Source organism: Grus americana, chromosome 1 (genome assembly GCF_028858705.1).
Source record: "Grus americana isolate bGruAme1 chromosome 1, bGruAme1.mat, whole genome shotgun sequence".
NCBI classification, from domain to species: Eukaryota; Metazoa; Chordata; class Aves; order Gruiformes; family Gruidae; genus Grus; species Grus americana.
The window spans coordinates 97,645,640-97,666,264 of record NC_072852.1 but is presented as its reverse complement, the minus strand read 5'-3'; the positions used below and the strand labels follow the sequence as shown (position 1 = coordinate 97,666,264).

The 20,625-nt window shown below is 41.8% G+C and overlaps 2 protein-coding genes across 3 annotated transcripts in view; one reads left to right on the top strand and one right to left on the bottom strand.

Moving 5' to 3' along the window:
• The window catches only part of HHLA2 (HERV-H LTR-associating 2), a 60,423-nt gene that overhangs the window by 6,623 nt on the left and 33,175 nt on the right, over positions 1 to 20,625 (bottom strand). Inside the window, exon 8 of one of the 2 annotated variants that reach the window (XR_008575512.1) lies at positions 9,048 to 9,131. The gene's annotated coding sequence lies outside the window, so the exon portion shown is untranslated. Of the gene's footprint in view, positions 1 to 8,183; positions 9,132 to 20,625 lie in introns of those variants that run through there. The other variant, XR_008575511.1, reaches the window with a different exon arrangement.
• The window catches only part of MYH15 (myosin heavy chain 15), a 50,617-nt gene that overhangs the window by 16,369 nt on the left and 13,623 nt on the right, over positions 1 to 20,625 (top strand). The window contains exons 12-33 of the mRNA XM_054813635.1: positions 216 to 319; positions 748 to 886; positions 1,051 to 1,169; positions 2,258 to 2,407; positions 3,394 to 3,564; positions 4,649 to 4,828; positions 6,129 to 6,261; positions 8,084 to 8,151; positions 9,587 to 9,674; positions 9,903 to 10,020; positions 10,312 to 10,435; positions 11,129 to 11,265; positions 11,789 to 12,044; positions 12,492 to 12,734; positions 13,232 to 13,408; positions 13,934 to 14,079; positions 14,673 to 14,763; positions 15,757 to 16,146; positions 17,136 to 17,262; positions 18,339 to 18,457; positions 18,940 to 19,136; positions 20,138 to 20,487. Coding sequence (XP_054669610.1) covers positions 216 to 319; positions 748 to 886; positions 1,051 to 1,169; positions 2,258 to 2,407; positions 3,394 to 3,564; positions 4,649 to 4,828; positions 6,129 to 6,261; positions 8,084 to 8,151; positions 9,587 to 9,674; positions 9,903 to 10,020; positions 10,312 to 10,435; positions 11,129 to 11,265; positions 11,789 to 12,044; positions 12,492 to 12,734; positions 13,232 to 13,408; positions 13,934 to 14,079; positions 14,673 to 14,763; positions 15,757 to 16,146; positions 17,136 to 17,262; positions 18,339 to 18,457; positions 18,940 to 19,136; positions 20,138 to 20,487 — 3,627 coding nt within the window. The remainder of the gene's footprint in view (positions 1 to 215; positions 320 to 747; positions 887 to 1,050; positions 1,170 to 2,257; positions 2,408 to 3,393; positions 3,565 to 4,648; positions 4,829 to 6,128; positions 6,262 to 8,083; positions 8,152 to 9,586; positions 9,675 to 9,902; positions 10,021 to 10,311; positions 10,436 to 11,128; positions 11,266 to 11,788; positions 12,045 to 12,491; positions 12,735 to 13,231; positions 13,409 to 13,933; positions 14,080 to 14,672; positions 14,764 to 15,756; positions 16,147 to 17,135; positions 17,263 to 18,338; positions 18,458 to 18,939; positions 19,137 to 20,137; positions 20,488 to 20,625) is intronic.

Genomic DNA, 20,625 nt, shown 5'->3' with positions numbered 1-20,625 from the left:
GGTCTTCAGACTAGAATAGTAGAATGAGAGTTGGTTGCTCTGTTGCTGCCCTGCAGTTGTAAAAAAACAAACAAACAAACAAAACCCCAAAACCCACCAACAACTTTATACAGAGTTGTGCAGAAACAAATGTATGTCAGAGTTGATATTTCGATCTCCATTTTTTTTGATATCCTGAATGGATAGCAGTTTTGACCTTAGCAATTCTTTTACAGATATGCTACTGGTATCTACCAACCCATACGACTACCACTTTTGCTCACAAGGAGTAGTTACAGTGGACAACTTGGATGATGGAGAAGAATTGATGGCAACGGATGTAAGCCTGTATTGACTTGACTTTGTGCTTCATAGATTAGGTGTATGTGGGGAGGAAAATTGCTGGCAGGAGCCTAACCTCTATCACTGAAACTATTGGACTAAAGTGAAAGCAGAAATGGGTCTTAATTGCATTCATACTATGAAGCACGAGGCCTGATAAACTATTTTTCAATCTGACCTTGCTCCATGTAATGCCCATGGGCGCAATGTTCTTGTAATTTTGATATATAAAATCCTAAAAAAGGGAGCTCTCCTCCTGTCTCCCAGCCACTGCTGCGTCTCCAGGGTGTTACAGTGGCTGCTTTGTGAGATAACACCCCTTGGCAGGTTAGTAATACCTGCCATGCACAGGTAGATTTCTGAGCTGCAAAATCCCTTTGCTTTTGAATAGGGAAGTGACAAAATGTCTGCATTTCCTTTTCACAGCAAGCCATGGACATCTTAGGATTTGTGCCAGATGAGAAGTCTGGTTCCTACAAGCTCACAGGTGCCATCATGCACTTTGGGAACATGAAATTTAAACAAAGACCCAGAGAAGAGCAGGCAGAGGCCGATGGAACTGAAAGTAAGAATAACACCTAAAATTGCTCCTTACCTTCAAAAGTCTGGCATGTATCATGCACTGTGTTGAGGAAGAAGCAGTGGATATACTTAGTACTTTTTTTCTTGGCTAGGCATGTTTCCATGTAGAAGTTCAAAGCCAGTTGAAACCTCATTTCTCTTGATCAGGTGCTGACAAAGCTGCCTACCTAATGGGAATCAACTCCTCTGATTTGATTAAGGGCTTATTGCACCCTAGAGTGAAAGTTGGCAACGAGTATGTGACCAAAGGTCAAAGTGTTGAACAGGTAAGGCAAAGCTTTCAGGGTATTTGGATACCTGTCCCATAAGCCTTGAGGATTCATCTGTAACATCTCAGAGAGACAGACAGCTGCTAGAAATATTAACATGTACCTCCGGTACCTGTTCTCATTTTATATCCCCGAACTTGGGGAAATAGACAGTGAAAGCGCAGGAAACTGATAAAGAGACTGACAAAGGAATAGTGGCTAGCACCGCCTTTGATAAGATTGTTTTTCTGATGTGTTAGTAGCAGCTGCTCAAGGAAACTAAGTGCAGTAAAACTACATGGGGATTGGTATCTAATTCTGGATGAGAATAGTTACCTAGAAGAGTTGAGCCATGGATTATTTATTCACTCATCACTCATTCATTATTCATGTAATTTTAAGCTCTGTGTGACCTCAATCAGCTAAAAGCAATATCTACTTAAAGGTATCTCTTAATTTAGGAAACAAAAGTCCTTGGTTTAGCACTGCTGCAGCTGTAGCAGTGTAGTAGAAGATGCTGCAGCATTTGGTTACAGTGAAAATTATTGTTTGAAGACAGGCTGTGGGACAGGCTCAGAGACAAGAAAATTGCTGGAGAGGTGTCTATCCTATTGGTGCAGTCGTTCGTAGGCCGAAGAGACTTTGACAACCTTTCCATTCACCTGCTTATGCCATAGCATCCCTCAAAAATTGGAAGCAAATGGCAATGAGCAACTTGAGCAGAGACCTTTCCTATTCCGGCAGTAGCTCTGGACATCATGGCTGGCATCCAGCCCGTGAGCTTTCTGGTACCTAACTTCCACAGCAATGTAAGGGATTAAAACATTTGCAACTTGCTGTCTACCTTTTTCCCAAGAGGTACTTTACTAGCACTTTATGTACATGTTAGTATACATACATACACATAACAATAATTTGAAGAAAAGTCAGCACAGATAATGGGAGAAGCTGTGTGTTGTATTAAGTATGCCTTGGTGATTCTAAGAATGGTTGTGAAATATCATTTAAACCATAAGCAGGGACTGAAATAGGCTACTGTACTGAAATTCTTTTGTTCCAAAGTGAATTCTGTTCCACATAGTGGTATTTTGAAACATGTATTTTAGGTTTTGTATGCTGTTGGGGCCTTATCCAAGGCAGTGTATGACCGAATGTTCAAATGGCTGGTGGTCCGTATCAACAAGACTTTGGACACTAAGCTGCCAAGACAATTCTTCATTGGAGTCCTGGATATTGCTGGGTTTGAAATCTTTGATGTGAGTATTAATGTGTGAGGAGTTGGTGGAAGGACATAAAAGAAACCAAGTGATAGCTCTTGAGTGGGTGTTTGTTTTTCTAAATGAACAGAAGCAAAGTGCTGAGAAAGCCATAAAGGAAATAGTGTATGCAATAGATGTAGAAAACACTCAGCATTTAACACAGCTGGACAGGCTGATAGTTCCTGGGGAGGAAGAGGGTGGCAACCCTTAGCAAAGACAACATCTCACATGCTTTGGGCTATGTTTTAGAATGCATTGTTCCCGCTCTTTCTCTTTGAGACAAAGAATCTTTTATAGGGTATGATATTTCTTCCCCTTTGTATCTCAATGTAAGAGATATATCTTCATCTCGATGTAAGAAAGAATTTTTTTACAGTGCGAACAATCATTCACTGGAACAACCTCCTCAGGGACTTGGTAGAGTCCCCATCACTGGAGGTTTTCAAGATGCAATTGGACAGCGTGCTAGATAATCTCATCTGGGCTCCGTCTCTCATGGAAGGTTGGACCAGATGATCTTTCGAGGTCCCTTCCAACCTGGGCTGTTCTGTTATTCTGTCATCGTTGTAAACAAGTGTATGTGAGAAAAGCACATCACAACTTCTGATTCTCAGAATCCATTCCTGAAGATAAGTGCTTAATGCTGTTGTTGCTACGTATTGGTCTCCCTACAGAGCGGAGCAAAGAGCATGTTGGTTCTACTTTACAGGATTGGGGTGGCGTGCTCCTGAAAGAAAGGCACATGCGTCCTGAGTGACCTGAACAAATCAGGGCATCCTCACACTGTGCTGGACAGTACATGAGGCAGCCAGCAGCCTGCTACTGAACTCCCCCCTCCTTTGCCTTCGGTGTTATGCTCAGTAGTTTCTCAACCAGTTACTGTTTAGAAGGTTTTAGATGTAAACAGTTTCCTTCTTGCTGTTCCATCAAGCCCTTGCCATCTGTCAACTGTGGTGCAAATGCTTCTTTGTCTCCTTCTGCAGTTTAACAGCTTTGAGCAACTCTGCATCAATTACACCAATGAGAAACTGCAACAGTTTTTCAATCACCACATGTTTGTCCTGGAGCAAGAAGAGTATAAGAAGGAAGGGATTGAATGGATATTCATTGATTTTGGCATGGACCTGCAGGCCTGCATTGATCTAATTGAGAAGGTATGTACAGGAGTGCTAAGGTGTACTTACTGAATTGGTTTTATTCATGATGCTCCCTTGGCGATGTCCTTAAGTACCAGAGAACAGAGCAAGATAAATAGCAGGACAAGTTTCTTGCCTTTCTACATGCGATACAGAATCGAAAATCAGTATTTATAGCATTTATGGCTATTTGGCTTTACCCCTTAAGTTTGCCTTACAGAGCCAAGAGTGACAATAAGCTGTTCCTGTTAATTCGTATGGCTGTATAATCTTCCTCGGGTTTTACTTTTGTCTTTCTCTGGCCCTACTGTTTTTCCATTTACTTAGTTTGACGTTAAGCATATGTAGAACATACTTGTCAGCTTTCCAAGGCAAATGCCATGTTTCAGTCCCATGCCCTGTACCTCTCCCATGAGGCCCTTGTTTCTTATGTTACATTACATTGCATGTTGATGTGCACAGTCCTTCGTGCACTTCCTAGCCTGGAACTATTGCTTCCTTCTCACTGCTTCCCCAGCGTGGGATATGCCTTTCCTTTTCCCTTCTTTGTGAGTATAATGTGGTCCCAGTGGGGACAGCTGTCCCTTGCTGTGTCTCTCTTTCTGCCATCTCTTATGGCATCCATCTAATCCTGCTGATCTGTGAGGAAAAATGAAATTTTGAGTCTCACCTTAGCAGGACATTTGAAACAGTTGGGAGTAGAAAAGCTGATTATTAGGCACCTTTGTACTTGATCACTTTCTTCTCCAGGGGTAAGATATCTATGTACATGATCCTAATCCCTCAAACAATCTGTCCAGTGCTAGGAAGTTGGCTCATCTTTTCCAGAGACACGGACGCTAAAATGGTAGTTGGTCCAACTGCCTTGAAAGGTAAATCAAATCCTTTCTGAAGTCATCAGAAAGCCTCCTAAGGCAGAAATGACATACTGAATAGTCAAAGGTGCAGTTACTATTTTAATAGAATAGGCAAAGGTTTCCTCCTCAAGATGAGAAGAAATTTTGCAGGCTTAAAATTCCATCAGATCAAACTTACAGGCTGCAGAGCTACTGAAAGCAGGCACCCAAAGCATTTTCCAACAAAGATCTTCTTAAATCCACAGCCGTTGGGAATCCTGTCTATCCTTGAAGAGGAATGTATGTTCCCAAAAGCTACAGATATGACATTCAAAGCCAAACTCTACGACAATCATCTTGGCAAGTCACCTAACTTACAGAAGCCCAGGCCTGATAAGAAAAGGAAATATGAAGCTCATTTTGAACTTCTCCATTATGCCGGTGCAGTAAGTTCCTCTGCTGGTGGCTAGACTTTGTATTAGAGGTCTTCCAGGTGGGGTTAAGTCCGTAGCACACAATGAGGGAGGGTGGGAAGGATGAAGAGGGGAAGAAAGGTACAGTGAGGAGTAAAAGCAGATGTCTACTCTCTCTGCACAAGTAGTGCACCAAAATAAGATGTCACCAGACTCCAGGACATCTGGTCCTTGGATACACAAATAAAATGAAACAACCTAAGGAAAGCTAACAGTGCTTTTGCTGAAAATATGCCTTGCCTTGGTTTTATCACTTTTCCTATAATCAGATTCAGACTAGTGATTAAACAGCAGCAGCATCCAACTTTCCATTTTGGTTCCCTGAACAAATTAACTGAGTCATCTCTGCCTAACTTCAGGGATGTTTTAAAAAAAAAAAGATTTGACATCCCTTTTAACTCGTGTTAGGACTAGTGTGTCAAAGTAGCAAAAGGAAATGTGTTTAATTCTGCTGTGAAGGTTTTTAGTTAACAGGTCCATTGATGATGGGGTGAATGAGAGTGCAATCCAGCACTGTGATACCTAAGCCAAAACTTGCCCAGCGTCACAGTTCAGTTTACAGACCAGTTAGGCAGAAAGAATTTGAGAGGGACACAGGAAATTTTTCATCAAACTAGAGTTGATATGAAGTCTCAGCACAGCAGAGCTGGCACATACCTGATGTTGTTAATTTCAAATTATAATTGAACATTAAACTAATTTTGTATTCATTAAGAGAAATAATGCCCATCTTGTTCTTTATTTGTCATTGTTAATGTATTCAGCGAAGAAAATTAGAATTTCTATCCCCTTGTGGTACTAATAACAGAGCCTATTTTCCCACTAAACAGAGCTGTGGAACAGTCCAGGAGTTAGATTTTTAATCATTGAATTTCTGTCAAAAAATCTTGATTATTCTGGTGTAGCATGCTGTCGTGAGGTGAAATTATTACTTGTGCATTTTATAGTTCAGCACTTATTAGTAGGGTTCCTGGGACACTGATGTCATGTGGTATCTCTACAGCCAACCACATGGAGTCCATGAGAAGATGTAGGGACCAGATAGTTTGGAACGGGTGTGTAGGATTCAGATGGTAATTATTAGGAAGAGAGGTTTGGGAATTAGGAAGCAGAGAATCAGAGGGGAAATGATGAAAAATCGGGTGCCTGGTACTGCTCTGAGAGTAGCGCCTCACAAAAGGTCATTGGCCTCAAGCCAAACCATAAGGACCGACTGGCTAATCCAAGGGAGAGCATTTGCAACCTCTGGTTTGTGTTCATTGCCTTGCTGTAGGTTCCCTATAACATCATCGGGTGGCTGGAGAAGAACAAAGACCCGCTTAATGAAACTGTAGTAGGTATTTTCCAAAAATCATCCAACAAACTCCTGGCAAGCTTGTTTGAAAGCTACGTTGGCGCTGACAGCGGTAAGCAGAATCAGCTCACGTGGGTTTTCTTTCGTTTCTGGGATGTGTGCTTGGGAATAAATTTAAGAAACAAAACAATTCTCTCAACTGCAATTGACTCAGTGCTAAATGAGGCAATGACTAATTATTTAGATGTGCACAGCATCTGTAAGAGTTTGCCAGTTATACCAAGGAGGCCATTAACTCAGCTAGTTTGAATGCGTAATACCTCCGAGCAATTTTGGCAAGGAAATCTGTGTGTTGTGAACACTCCAGTGGGAGGTTGAGCATGCAAGTGTTCAGGTATGCAGTCAAGTGTTGCACAAATAATTTTGTACATAAATGCCTATGAATAAGAACAGCTCTTGTTTCCCATGCTGTAGTCTTCCTTGCTTGCCACTCTGAATTGAATAGGAAATACAAAGTTGAAGAGGGAGGTCTGGAATATTTTGCTGGATTAGTGGCAAGTAGACATTGAAGGTACCTGAACACCATTCCACACTGGCCAAAGTAGAAGATTTTGCCAATACGTCTTCCTTTTTGCTTGCTGTTTTTTTTTGTTCGACAAGACTAATATATGTCAGAACTTAAGCTGTATGCATTACACAGAACTGTTTTATTTGCGAGAAGACAAATAGCAAGCATCCAGAAAATTGATCTTAAGTAAATAAGACTGGCATTCATTACAAAGATGTAGCTCTTATGTCCTGAAGTTGCAATCACTTACAGCCTATTTATTAGTAACCTCATTTCTATGGAGGTTGTTGTCGTGAATCATAAGACACTTTCTGAGGGAGCAAGCAGGCTGCAAACTTCATAATGTGAATGAGGCAGAGCTGAATGTAAATAACAAAAATCCTGCCACTAGCAAATTCTTGCAAGTTACTAACTGCCTATTTGCCTGCGGATATTCCTGTCTGTCAGAATACTACCTTGCTTTTCCTCAGCATCAGGAGAAAAGAACAGCCTGTCCAGATCAGCCTCTTCCAGTCTCGGCAGTGTCACTTTCAAAAGGGGGAAAGGCTGTGGATAATTGCATCAAGCACATTGCACTCTTCATTTCTCCTTTTATGTTAACTGTTGTTGACAGGTGACAGAATGCCAGACCTCCTGGGAATGATCTAATAGTCCAGTGTTTAGAAAGCTATAGCAATTGCTGTATGTATTTGGGTCAAGTTTGGCTCTTGTGAAACTTCATGAAGGGCATGTCAGAACCAGCATTCCTTTGGAGGATCTGAGTGGTTTTTGACTCTCAAGCTTTAAGCAAAATTCAGGGGATGTAAAGCTACTATATCTAAAATTACAAAATAAATATTCATTTCCTTCTATTCTGGACCAGTGTTACTTGTGCATGTTCAGTGTCCGCATAGCAGTCACAGGAGAATCAGTGTCTATACAGTACAATGTAAAGTATAAATTTTCCCTAAGCGTTACTTTTCTGCATCGTCTCACCCTATAGGCTTTTCAATGAACTACAGGTGACTCTATTTTGTTAAAAGTTATTTCTCTTCCTTAGTCATATTTATGGACTTTCTGCATAACAAGTCATGCTGTGTAGATCTGAAATGCAAATACAATCCAGAAAGCTTCCAGTGGTCTTTGACAAAAATCCTAAGTATGGACAGAGAACTGCAAACTTGTGATATATCATACTTGATGTTCAGGATGTTTTGTATAAGATTTGAGCAATCAGAGCCATCAAGTCATTAGCTATGCCTTCCATTCAAAGAGAGTTGCATTATCAGAAGAGTTCATCCATCTCCCATGCCCTGCCTGCACTCCTTACTGAGATACAGGATACAGATTATGATTTTTCTTTCTTTTTTCTTTTTTTTTTCCTTAGCTGACCAAGGTGGAGAAAAGAAACGCAAGAAAGGTGCTTCTTTTCAAACAGTGTCCTCATTGCACAAGGTTTGTTTGCTTCGTCCCACCTGATGGTCTGAGTTAAGACAATATATTGAAGAGGAATGTTAAGGATTGTAATGGACAAAAAAAATTGAAATCCAACATCAGAAATTGATTCTAGGCCTGCGTTATTGCCCTTGGCTAAGTGAATATATTGTTATTAAAACCACATGTGTGAGGGACTGCTCCATTTTGTCATCTTTGAGCAGTCAGGAGATTAAGAGTTTCCTATTCTATTCGAGAAAGTATGACAAAATCTTGTGAACAACCTTTATCACTTATTTTGTGGCTTATTGCTTCATGCATGTCTGTGGAACAGGAGCTGATCACAAGTAATTTGCTAGTTCCTATCTGATTACTATTTGTAATTGGATCCCAGGGTTAGAGCAGTCATGGAAAACAAAAGTTGTTGAGTGGAATGTCATATAGCCTTTTTTCCTGAGTAATTCCCTTCTGCTGGGACTGGCATGTGCTCCTGGTGGAAGTTGTCACCAGGATCATCCCTGGGGAAAAATGGGACCTGTAATTTACCATTAGTACAATTTCTTCTGGGTAACATTGAGGAAGCTGTAATGTAGGCATACCTCAGGTAGGGAAGGAAGTAGTTATCTCCCACTAGTGATGTCATTTTATCTTATTTGGAGGGACACCTTATGCAGAGAAATCACGGGAAATTGAGACTTGTGTCTTACCAGGTGAAGAATCATAAAGAGAGCTGAAAGATCACTCAGTAATTTAATTATCCACAAATAGAAGCCCGCTTTCCAGCACACAAAGAGCTGCTAAGTACCCAGCTCAGGTTCTCATTTATCGTCCTGACTGGAGAATGAGAAATTTTCCATTTGAACTGTTGTGCTGATGACATTCTATTCCGCCTCCAATGGTCTCTATTTTCTGCTTACCAGACAAAACACTTTCATTCAGAGCTTGGTCATCACTGGTAGGCACTGAATGGTTGGCTTCTTCCCAGCCAGCTTGCTGCCTGCCTAGGAGATACCAGATTAAGATCAATAAAGGGGAAATGTTTGGCCAGGAGGACAAAAACCTAGCTTTTACGAGGAACAGATGGGAAAGGTGAACTATCCTCACTGAGTGAGGAAGTGAATAGGCCAAAATGCAGTTGGCTTTACAGAAATGCTCTGCAGCATGACACAGCATCTTGCTTGCTCATCTTGTTTCTGACACTTCTGGGGTTGTAAGTAAAACACGTGTCATCTTAAAACTTTGCTACTGATGTGGATTCCAATAATAAAGTTAATTTTTACTTTGGTTCATTTGAACACATTTATCTGTAATAATTTTAGTAAGCTTATAATTTTGTTGGAGACTATTTAGAGAGATGACCTTAATAAACTCAACCACCAACAAACCAAAGAAATAAGTGATTGAAATTCCACTAAACTGCTAAAGCTAATTGTTTTTTTTAATATGTCTGTTCTAGGAAAATTTAAATAAGCTGATGACTAACCTAAGATCTACAGCCCCTCACTTTGTACGATGCATTATCCCCAATGAATCAAAAACTCCAGGTATGGAAAACACAAGTCTTAAAATTTTGGTATATTTGAAGTATGTCATTCCAATACTTACTTCCAATTCACCAGATTGTACTTTAATACTGTCTGTGTTTTTCACCTTTTCCAATGGTGTTGCTCTTTCAGGAGATGACACCTCACATTTTCCAGTTTCCTTGGTGAAATGAAGATTAAGCCCTATGGAGAAGCTCCATTTAATTCAGCCTTGGTTTTCCCCTGTAGGTGCAATGGATGCTTTCCTTGTCTTGCATCAGCTCCGCTGTAATGGCGTCCTGGAAGGCATCCGCATTTGCCGTAAGGGTTTCCCAAACAGGGTGCTTTATGCTGACTTTAAACAAAGGTAGGGCAGAGCTGTGTTGTCTCCTGTCCTAACCCATCAATCAAAATAAGCAAAGCATGTCTTCTCATTTTTATTTGAGCTATTTTATTCAATTCAAGTCTATTTTCCATTCAGTTTGCCTGAACATGGAAGGGAGAATTCTGCTCTTGCTTGTGTCTGTGTAGATGCAAAGTAGGAAATTACCCTAGGTGATTTGATTTTATTTTTTTTTTTAAAGTTTTGGGGGAAGAGAAGGAGGGGGGAAAAGCAGAATCTAGGCCAATTTACTCATTGCTCATCTGTTATTAACAGGTACCGCATTCTGAATCCAGGCGCAATCCCAGAGGATAAGTTTGTGGATAGCAGAAAAGCTGCTGAAAAACTGCTGGCATCTTTAGATGTTGACCATAATCAATATCGTTTTGGACACACCAAGGTAACCAGAAAAGACCATCACTGCTTATGTAAAGAGTAAAGTGATGGATCTAATATCTAACTTGCAGAATAGGACATTATGCAATTTCTGGTGGTGGAGATTAATGAAGAGTTAGTAATACAAGGAACCAGCCATATAGTAGCAAAGTGATATTAATTTCTAACCTGTGCTAGAAGAATTTTATTCACCTGGCTCAAGCTCCCACAAAGCTTTTATTACAGCAACACTACAAGTGGACACAGCAGCAGCTCATGCTCCATGACCCCAAGTAAAACAATAGCTTATTTAATATAATATAGGTAAACTCAGACATATATGGATCACAAGATCAGCTGCAGCTTTTGAAATGAGGCCATGTGCAATTATGGCATGATCCCATTAGCAGGGATCTGGGAGTTGGGACTTGTAGTTCAGTTGACCTGCTTTGAACCCTGCCACAGCTGAAAAGTGCTGTGGCAATTAAAATGTGGCAATAAAATAGTTTGGCCTATTCAAAACTGGGGAGATGAGACCTGGTTTTAAAATAACTTTGGAACTGTACAGTGCAGTCCCTGATGCAAGTAGTGTTTGGCCCTCTGTACGCTTTTACTTTATGTCAATAAAAATAATATTCTTCCGAATGATTTCATTAAAGTCTGTAACTCTGGAATAAAATCATTTGTTATGGTGAAATGACATCTGTCCATGTTCCAGGTGTTCTTCAAGGCTGGTCTCCTGGGCCATTTAGAAGAAATGAGGGATGAGAGACTTGCGAAAATCTTAACAATGATCCAGGCAAGAGCACGTGGCAGATTGATGCGGATTGAGTTTCAGAAGATAGTGGAGCGCAGGTATGAAGGCATCCCCTTAAAACTTAGCGGATAATCATAGAATCATAGAATGGTTTGGGTTGGAAGGGACCTCAAAGATCATCTAGTCCCAACCCCCCTGCCATGGGCAGGGACACCCTCCACTAGACCAGGTTGCCCAAAGCCCCATCCAACCTGGCCTTGAACACTTCCATAATAACCATTACCATTAAATTATATGTTGAATAGAGCCATTATTACAGTCCCTAAGGCTATAGCTAACCTTAAATTAAAGGTTTAATGATGTATGATAAAAATAATAGCAACTGTATATTAGTTGCCTGCAGCTCTGGTAAAAATCAGATTTGGAAATTTTTCTTGTCCCGGAAAAGCAAGAGATAGGGAGGAAGTTTCTTGTATATCTTGGAACCTAGTACAAGTTCCCAATACTACTGAGAACAAAGACATAAAACTAACTAAGGATGAAAAAAAAAACCCCACCATTCTCACTTTCTCAATTCAGGCTAAGCTGTAGGGAATTTTGTTTGTTTTCTTCTTAAACCAGGGATGCCCTTCTTGTAATTCAGTGGAACATCCGCGCTTTTATGGCTGTGAAGAACTGGCCCTGGATGAAGCTTTTCTTTAAGATCAAACCTCTTCTGAAGTCTGCAGAAACTGAAAAGGAGATGGCCAATATGAAGGAAGAGTTTTTGAAGCTGAAGGAGGCCCTGGAAAAATCTGAAGCCAGGAGAAAGGAACTTGAAGAAAAGCAAGTCTCCCTAGTTCAGGAAAAAAATGATTTGCTGCTCCAGCTCCAAGCTGTGAGTAGACACATACATTCATATATTTATTAGATGTTCTTTGAAACTCAAAGTCTTACAGACTGGAGTGTTAGTGCAATTCAATTAAAATAAGCTGTTGGTCCTGCCAGAGTCTTGCCAAAAGTTAGAACGGATAGAAATTCTCATGTTCTAGCATATAACCAGGTGGGCTAGCAATGCAAGTCTTGGCAGGTTCTGTCTAAGGCAATGTCCGTGGCAGTTAGATGTGGAAGTAATCTTATATGTGACTAGCCATGCTCACCGCTGTCTCATCCTGCTCCTTTAATTACTTGTTGGTCTTGTCTTCTGAAACGAGGAGTAGGAAATTTTCCTTATGCTGCTCTGTAGCGTTGGATCAGGCTCTCTGACCACTTACAGGATAGGGGACAAGTGAGGAAATAAAAAGGCCAGGCAGTCATTGCTGTGCTCTTCTTTGTGCGACACCAGGAGCAAGACACTCTGGCAGATGCCGAGGAAAGATGCGACTTGTTGATTAAATCCAAGATTCAGCTGGAGGCCAAAGTCAAAGAACTGACAGAGCGGGTTGAGGATGAGGAAGAGATGAATTCTGAGCTGACTTCCAAGAAGAGAAAATTGGAAGATGAGTGCTCTGAGCTCAAGAAAGATATTGACGATCTTGAAATAACACTTGCAAAAGTAGAGAAAGAGAAGCATGCTACTGAAAACAAGGTACCTTTAGAACTCTACCATGTATTCAGAAGAGGTTGGGCATGGATTACCTTTATGACAAGAGCTACTGGTCTTTTGATGGTTTTACACTGTCTGTTACACAGGGCACACTGAAGGATCAGTATATACAGAGTTATTTGACCTTGTGAAGGAAAAAGTGTTAACTATGAGCCTGTTTCCCTTTTACTGAAGTGAGTTTTGCTGCAACTCAGCTAAATAATTATGTCTAGTTTGGGCATTTTTAAGTAAACAGTTTTCTACTGTAGCCATGAGTTCTTAGAGCCTGTAAATGTAAAGTTCATCTCCTACTTCTGCCAGAGAGAATCAGAAGCTGGAGTCCACCACAATGAGAGTGACACTGAAAGAATCTAGTACCTTTGAAAGGGAGGTCCCTTTCTTTCCATCATCTTCCTGCATACAAGTTCAGTACAGTCATTTGAGCCAGGTTATGATGATCCCTTACTTCAAAGCCTTACAAATATATCTTTCTCAAACAGGTCAAAAATCTGACAGAAGAAATGGCTGCTCTTGATGAGAATATCAGCAAACTTACTAAGGAGAAAAAGTCATTGCAAGAAGCTCATCAGCAAGTTCTGGATGACCTACAAGCAGAGGAGGACAAGGTCAACACACTGAGCAAAGCTAAAGTGAAACTGGAACAGCAAGTGGATGATGTAAGGTGGCTCTACCTTCATGTTTCCCCAGGCTTGTTTGTCCACCACTTACAGTTTGCATGAGTCTGAAATGTTGCAAAGCTTTGAAATGTATTCCTGTCCTTTTGAAATCATCAGGGATTTAGAAATGCAGTCATTGTACTGTCTGTGAAAGGTATAATTACAGGAACACTATAAAAACTTACCTGTGTAATTCAGCCTTTGAGAAGAGTGCAATAACGAGGGAAAATACACTCAGTTTACATTTGCAGTGTAATTGGCATGAAGTCAAACAGAATTTTGCTATTAAGATAACTGTAATGCTTGCACAAATGTAAAGTGTGGACTAACCCTTATGTTGTATTTCTATAGCCCGTATGCCCACTGGCTGCTGGAAAACAAAAAAAAGTAAAATAGGATGCTTGTACTTAAGTACTTCTGCTTCGCCACTTGCTAGAGCTCAGCACAAAGCTGGGCTTAGCATACATCTGACTGTTGTAAACCGTCTGTGTTCAACATATTTGATAAGTGATTTTGTTCCTAAAGCTTGAGGGCTCACTTGAACAAGAGAAGAAAGTGAGGATGGATCTAGAAAGGGCAAAACGCAAACTAGAAGGGGATTTGAAGCTGACCCAAGAGAGTGTCATGGACTTGGAGAATGATAAGCTCCAGATGGAAGAAAAGCTAAAAAAGTAAGAGAATGATTCTGTTGTACAAAATAAAGCAGCACAGTTACCAATGTCATTTCAGAGCCTTCAGGTGTGTCAAGCTGCTCTGATGGTGGCTAAAAGGCAATTTCATGAGGAGAGAGTGTGTAGCCAAGGAGGGAGTGAAAATCACTCTTTCTTGTGCACGGTATTCCTGAAACATTAGAATTCATTACACTTTCCAGCATTAAAAAAAAAAAAAAGTTATTTATGTTTTTCATTGCTTAGAGGAGAAAGCTGAAGGAAGTCTCTAAAAAGTTGCTCATCCTAACTAGCTATGACAGTATTGTTGAAAGACCTGACTCTGTTAGATATATTTTTCCATTGAGTCTGAAAATAACGTTACTTTTCTATGACACAAAGATCCAGAAGTATAATTGCACAAATGCATGCAGAGTCTTGACTTGGAAACCACTGCTCAGAGGAAGATGTGTTTTCATGCAAATAGCAACACATGAGGATTGCTTTCATTTTTAGATACATTAGAAGTTTTATTGAACAACTCTTCAAAAATTGCAAAAGCCTAACTTGAAGCTACAGGGAAAATTGTCATAGTAGGATTTTTCTTTCCATGGCAGGAAAGAATTTGAAATGAGCCAGCTGAATTCCAAGATAGAAGATGAACAAGCTATAGTGATGCAGCTGCAGAAGAAGATCAAGGAGCTTCAGGTCAGCTTGCTGCTTTCTCATGTATCTTAGGATGAGTTTCTCTTTGTGCCTCACTGAAGGGCTTTGCAGGGACTTTTCATGGCTAGCTGCAGCTTGGCTTTGAGATCCAAAGTGGTGCAACTCCGTCGTAGCTTCCCAGACTGATCCCTTTTCCCCTCAGGGTGCTGCTCTACAGTGGTTCCTTCCCAGTAGTAGGACATATGACCACAGAATGCTAGTGGTTTCAGGCAAGGCGGAAAGTGTCTGGTATTTTATTTTAAGAAACAGTCTTGTTCCAAACCATGCAGCTGAGGATGGATGCTGGGGAGGAGTTCAGCAGTGATAAGCATGGATTTGAAATTCAGGGGAAGGGTTCAAATGCACAGGAAATTTTCAACAGAAATTAAAAGGCCAAAGAAAGTCAGCATAGTCCAAACAAAATGTCTTGACCCAAAGTATCAGCTCCACTTTTTTGTAAATGAAGAACATTTGCATAACTTGGACGTGAAGCGCAGGTTGGTCAAAATAACTGTTGCACAAAAAAGACTGCTCCCAGTGAATATTTGGTTTTCATGCAATTCTACACAGTTGTATTTGAAATCTTGTCTTAACAGTCCTAGAGAGAAGTTACGCCAGTCACAGAGCTTTTAAAATGGGAACTGAGTCCCCTTCAATCACTATTTCTTGCTGCAACTCCTACTATCAAGTAACTTCTCTCATGTACTTCAGCTGAATGTCAAGTAACATGACTATAAGGTCAATGTACTTGACCTAAATGTCTTGAACTAGAGCTTGTAGAGCAATCTACTGTGAGAAAGATGTGACTCATCATCCTTACTCTAGATCAAGACCTGATTTACTGGCACAAATGGGCAAGTCCTTTAACTGTTGTGCTTCCACCTGTGTTGTAAAGTGTGGGCTGGCAGAGGGTTTACCAATTTTTAAGATGCTTCATGGTCTTCTGGTGGGAGTCATCATGAGGGTGATCTAAAGGTGCTCATGTCTTTTTGGTAGGCTCGTATAGAAGAACTAGAAGAGGAGTTGGAAGCAGAAAGAGCTGCTCGAGCCAAGGTGGAAAAGCAGAGATCAGATTTGGCCCGAGAGCTGGAGGAATTAAGTGAGCGGCTTGAGGAGGCTGGGGGAGCCACAGCTGCCCAGCTGGAGATGAACAAGAAACGTGAGGCAGAGTTCCTGAAGCTGCGACGGGACCTCGAGGAGGCCACACTGCACTATGAAGCCACAGCCGCCACCCTGAGGAAGAAGCATGCAGACAGTGTGGCTGAGATGGGAGAGCAATTGGACAACCTGCAGCGGGTCAAGCAGAAACTGGAAAAGGAGAAAAGCGAGCTGAAGATGGAAGTGGATGATTTGTCATCCAACATGGAGCAGATGGTCAAGGGAAAAGTAAGGGTCCTAAGGCTTCCCAAACTCCCAAAGGTCATGTGTAGCTAAGGCTGGTCTGAAGGTTTCTCAGGACACCTGGTAGGGCTGGAGTGTTTTCAGAAGGTAGCGTCTTGGAATCTGAGGGTGCTTATGTGCACAGTGTTCCCCCTTCCTCAGCTGGTGCTATAACCCTTCTCACCTGGAGATGGGACAGCAATTAAGATGGCCTGTCTAACACACATAGTGCATCCCCAGTTCCAGGTATATTGTTTACCCATATATCTCAGAGCACAAAACTGTGTCACTTAAATTGTGCTCCCCTAGGCTGGTGATGACTGGGGTGATGGCATCCAAGGCTGGATATCTCCCATCCTAAGCAGAGTCCTCTCAGATCCTGCCCTTGGTTCACAGTTTTGACCAAAGTTAGCAAAGGGTGCAAAGCAAAGGCTTGAATGGCCATCATGTGCATTTTTACTTCTCATGTCTGAATTGTAGATTTTGTTTCCTGAGTAGATAGTCTTGGTAGCTTTCAGAGCACTCTAAAGAGTTATTTCAGTGTAAGTGAAGAAAAGAAATTTCAGTATTCTGAGAGTTAGAAAGCTGACATCAAACTCAATTTGCGATAAATGGCAATTAAAGCAGAATCAGTAAAGCACTCTTCATTGGAGGCGATTTTCCCATCTAGCAATTATAAGGAGGCTATGCCTGAACTTCATAGGCACGTGATTGCTTTTGAAGTTCTTGCAGAGTATTTTTACGCTGGTGCTTCCATTCAGAACACAGTTCAGGGAAAACAAATGGGGAAGGTGGTCTGATGGGGAGACCCCTGGCCTGGGACTGTAGACACAGGGTACTATATTCCCACTCTACTGCTGTGGTATTTGTGTCTCTGCTGTTTGCCATTTCTCTGAAAGACAAACAAAAAAAAGGATACAATTGGAAGGCTACAGCTTCCAAATGGCTGCCTGGAGGCTACAGCTTTTTTTGTCTTTTCTCCTGATTCCCTTTAGGCAAATGCAGAGAAACTTTGTCGCACTTATGAAGACCATCTGAACGAGACAAAAACAAAACTGGAGGAAATGACTCGCCTCATGAATGACCTCACTACTCAGAAGACAAAACTCCAGAGTGAGAATGGTATGTGTATGTTCAGCCCAGTTAGACTGTTTCCCAGTAATTTGTCAGGTGTACCTCAGCACTGCATAGGCGAGATATATTGTGCAATGACATCTGCCCTGAAGGTGACTGGATTAGGATTGCTGAATGGAGCAGTAGCTTTGTGTCTTTTGACATTCCAATCTTCAATATTTTTATAACCCGGGGCGGGGGGTGGAACTCTGCCTCAGACTGGCTTTTAAAACAAAACCTGTAACCATATTTACCAGCATACTGGTAAATATCATTTCATGAGCTGAAATGGACGTGCTCGCTAGGTACCCAGTTTCAGGAACAAGGACTGTACATCTATCTTGCAATGCTAGAGGGAAGATGAAGGAGTTGGCATACTGCTGCTGCCTGTGTAAATACTATCTTCCTCAGGGTGACTTTGGGCATTGCATTCTAGAAGACACCCACATCTGACCAAAAATACATTTCCACTAAGAGTTTGCTATCTTTTTAGCCAGAGTAGTACTATTTAATCTCTGCGGTCTCATCAGATACCACCGCTCTGTATTTTCAAAGACATATTTTTCATTTCCTTTGTGTTTTCTTGTTAGTTCTAGGTACTCCTATAAAGCTGCAGTTTGCACCCCACAGTGGTGCACTTCTTGTGATAAATGAAGTTTTCCTTATGTATCCCTCTGTTCTGTACACTGGTTGTTCTGAAGTTCTCAGGGTGCTTTGCAGCCCTCTGAGAAGTCGTCTGTGGAAAAGCAATGTTAAGTAGTGAAGAAAAGTATAAACAAAACCAGCTACAACCTCACGTGAAAGTAAGCATCAGTCTAGTCTGATCCATGAGCTGAACTAAAATTAACAAATCAAGGTATGAAAGCACAAAACCCATAAAAAACAAACAAACAAACAAATCAGCCTAAGGAAAACTATCCTAGTGAAGTGTCTGATTGTTACAACTTTGGAAGAAACTTCACAAAAGGCCAGCCAGAATCACTGTTAGTTCTTTTCCTCAGCAGAATTGGACAGGTGGGACTTAGATTTTGGCTGGGACTTTGTCATTTCATCATCTTGCTTTTTTTGATTAAATCCTGTGGCAGGTGAATTTATAAGACAACTTGAAGAGAAGGAGTCACTGATAAGTCAGCTGTCCCGTGGGAAAACATCATTTACACAACAGATTGAAGAACTTAGGAGACAGCTAGATGAGGAAACCAAGGTAATTCTTTGATTGTCGCCCATTCATTGAGATGGAAAGGGGAAAACTGTTCACATTCATTTGTAGCCTGGATAAAAGCTGAAATGAGACAGAGGAGTGAGAATGCTTCCTGGTAATTGTACTGATACAAGTTCCTGCCCCTGACTGACGCAAGTCACAGGAGAAGAGTATGGGAAAATAATCAGCATCCATAAGTGTTAAATAAAACTTACTCCATAGGATAGCCAAAATCACAGATCTTGCATCTTTAAAAGTTTGGATGCTTCCCCAGAGGTGTTAGATTATCTTCACTCTAGATAGCTTCCTCAGCATGTCATCAGTTAGGGATGACTTCAAACATTTCTTACTTCACTTGACCTGGACTGTCAAGGCCAGAGGCAAAAAGAAAAAAAGGCTTAAGCCTCCTCTTGAATTTCTGGGGCTGTTTGTTTGGGGTTTGCTGCAGGTAACCCTGCAATGCTGTGACCTTTCTATCCCTGCAGTCCAAAAACGCCCTGGCTCATGCCCTGCAAGCAGCCAGGCATGACTGTGATCTCTTGCGGGAGCAGTATGAGGAGGAGCAAGAAGCCAAGGCAGAGCTGCAGCGGGCTCTCTCCAAGGGAAATGCGGAAGTGGCACAGTGGAGAACAAAGTACGAGACCGATGCCATTCAGAGAACTGAGGAGCTGGAAGATGCCAAGTAAGTGGGTCATGTGGACTTCATCGTGCCCTTGGCTGGCAGGACTGTGCTCCCTGGGACTTGTTATAGTGCTAAGGAAATAGGGCAACCTGGCTGGAAAAATCCCTCTGACTCATTGCTGTCATTTGTGGCTGTCCTTCTGTTCTTTTCATTGCTTGAGCAGGTCAATGTTTCTGTTAAATCCTTGTCCATGCAGTAGCGGATGTGGATACTGGGGTTTATTTAAGAGCTAACAAGACTGGATTACCCTACTCGGTTATCTTGCACACTCGCTTGCTTTGCCCTGGCCCAGTGCTATGTTCCCTCGGTCTTGACTTCCCTTCCCTGTAAGGAGATGATGGCTGCCCTGGGAAGGTAGGGCAGAAAGTCACACTGGCTCATGCTGTGCAGCCGCTCCCAGTTAACAGTCTTAGGCATTATTGGGCAAGGTATCTGAGCATCTCCAGCACCTGCCTCCACACATCTCTGAGCTGCAGGATTTTCCCCCACTTCCAGTATATTTTCTCCATCTAGCATCTTCATGTTCTTTCTGGGCTCTCCTTTCTTTCTAGGACCTCTTCTTGCTGGGACTCCCAGCCCTGTTTTCCCAATCTAAATAGTCTATGAACAAAAGCTCAAGGCATGACCAGCCTCCTAATTGGTGGTTCTGTCTCATACCTCTTAATTGGAGGAACATGACACTTTTATTTAGACCAGGTCTAAATACTAGTTACAGCTAGCAAGTAGCAAGCTGCTGCTTGAGAGTTCAAAAGTTCAATTTCAAATATTCACACGCACGCACAGATGCACAAAATTATCTGCCGCATGTCAGCATTCATAATTTAAGCTGTTTTTTTGCCGATCATAGTCCCTTCTCTCTAGAGGCTTGATTTCCCCCCTCCCCCCCCCCCAGTTTTCCCTTTCAAAACTGATTTATTGAGATAATGCTTTGGTGTCATATTTTCTGGATAACATGGCAGCGGTGGCACTCAGTCATTTCACTGTCTCTTCCCACCTGGTAGGAAGAAGCTTGCGGCTCGCCTGCAAGAAGCTGAAGAAGCAATTGAGGCGGCCAATGCCAAGTGCTCTTCTCTGGAAAAGACAAAGCACAGGCTGCAGAATGAGCTGGAAGACATGATGATTGACCTGGAGAAGGCCAACTCAGCAGCTGCCTCCCTGGACAAGAAGCAGCGTGGGTTTGACAAGATCATCAATGACTGGAAGCAGAAGTACGAAGAGTCACAGGCTGAACTGGAGGCTTCCCAGAAGGAGGCCCGTGGCCTCAGCACTGAGCTCTTCAAGCTGAAGAATGCCTATGAGGAGACGCTGGACCATCTGGAGACGTTGAAAAGGGAAAACAAGAACCTCCAAGGTAGGCTTCATTCGGGCCCCAGATCCAGTGCAAGAGCCACACCAGTGAACACCTGCATGGTGGGTGCCCCATAACAGCTGTAGGGAAAGGCATTTCTCTCATTGATGAGCCTAGCTTTCCGATGTGTTTGGAGACACT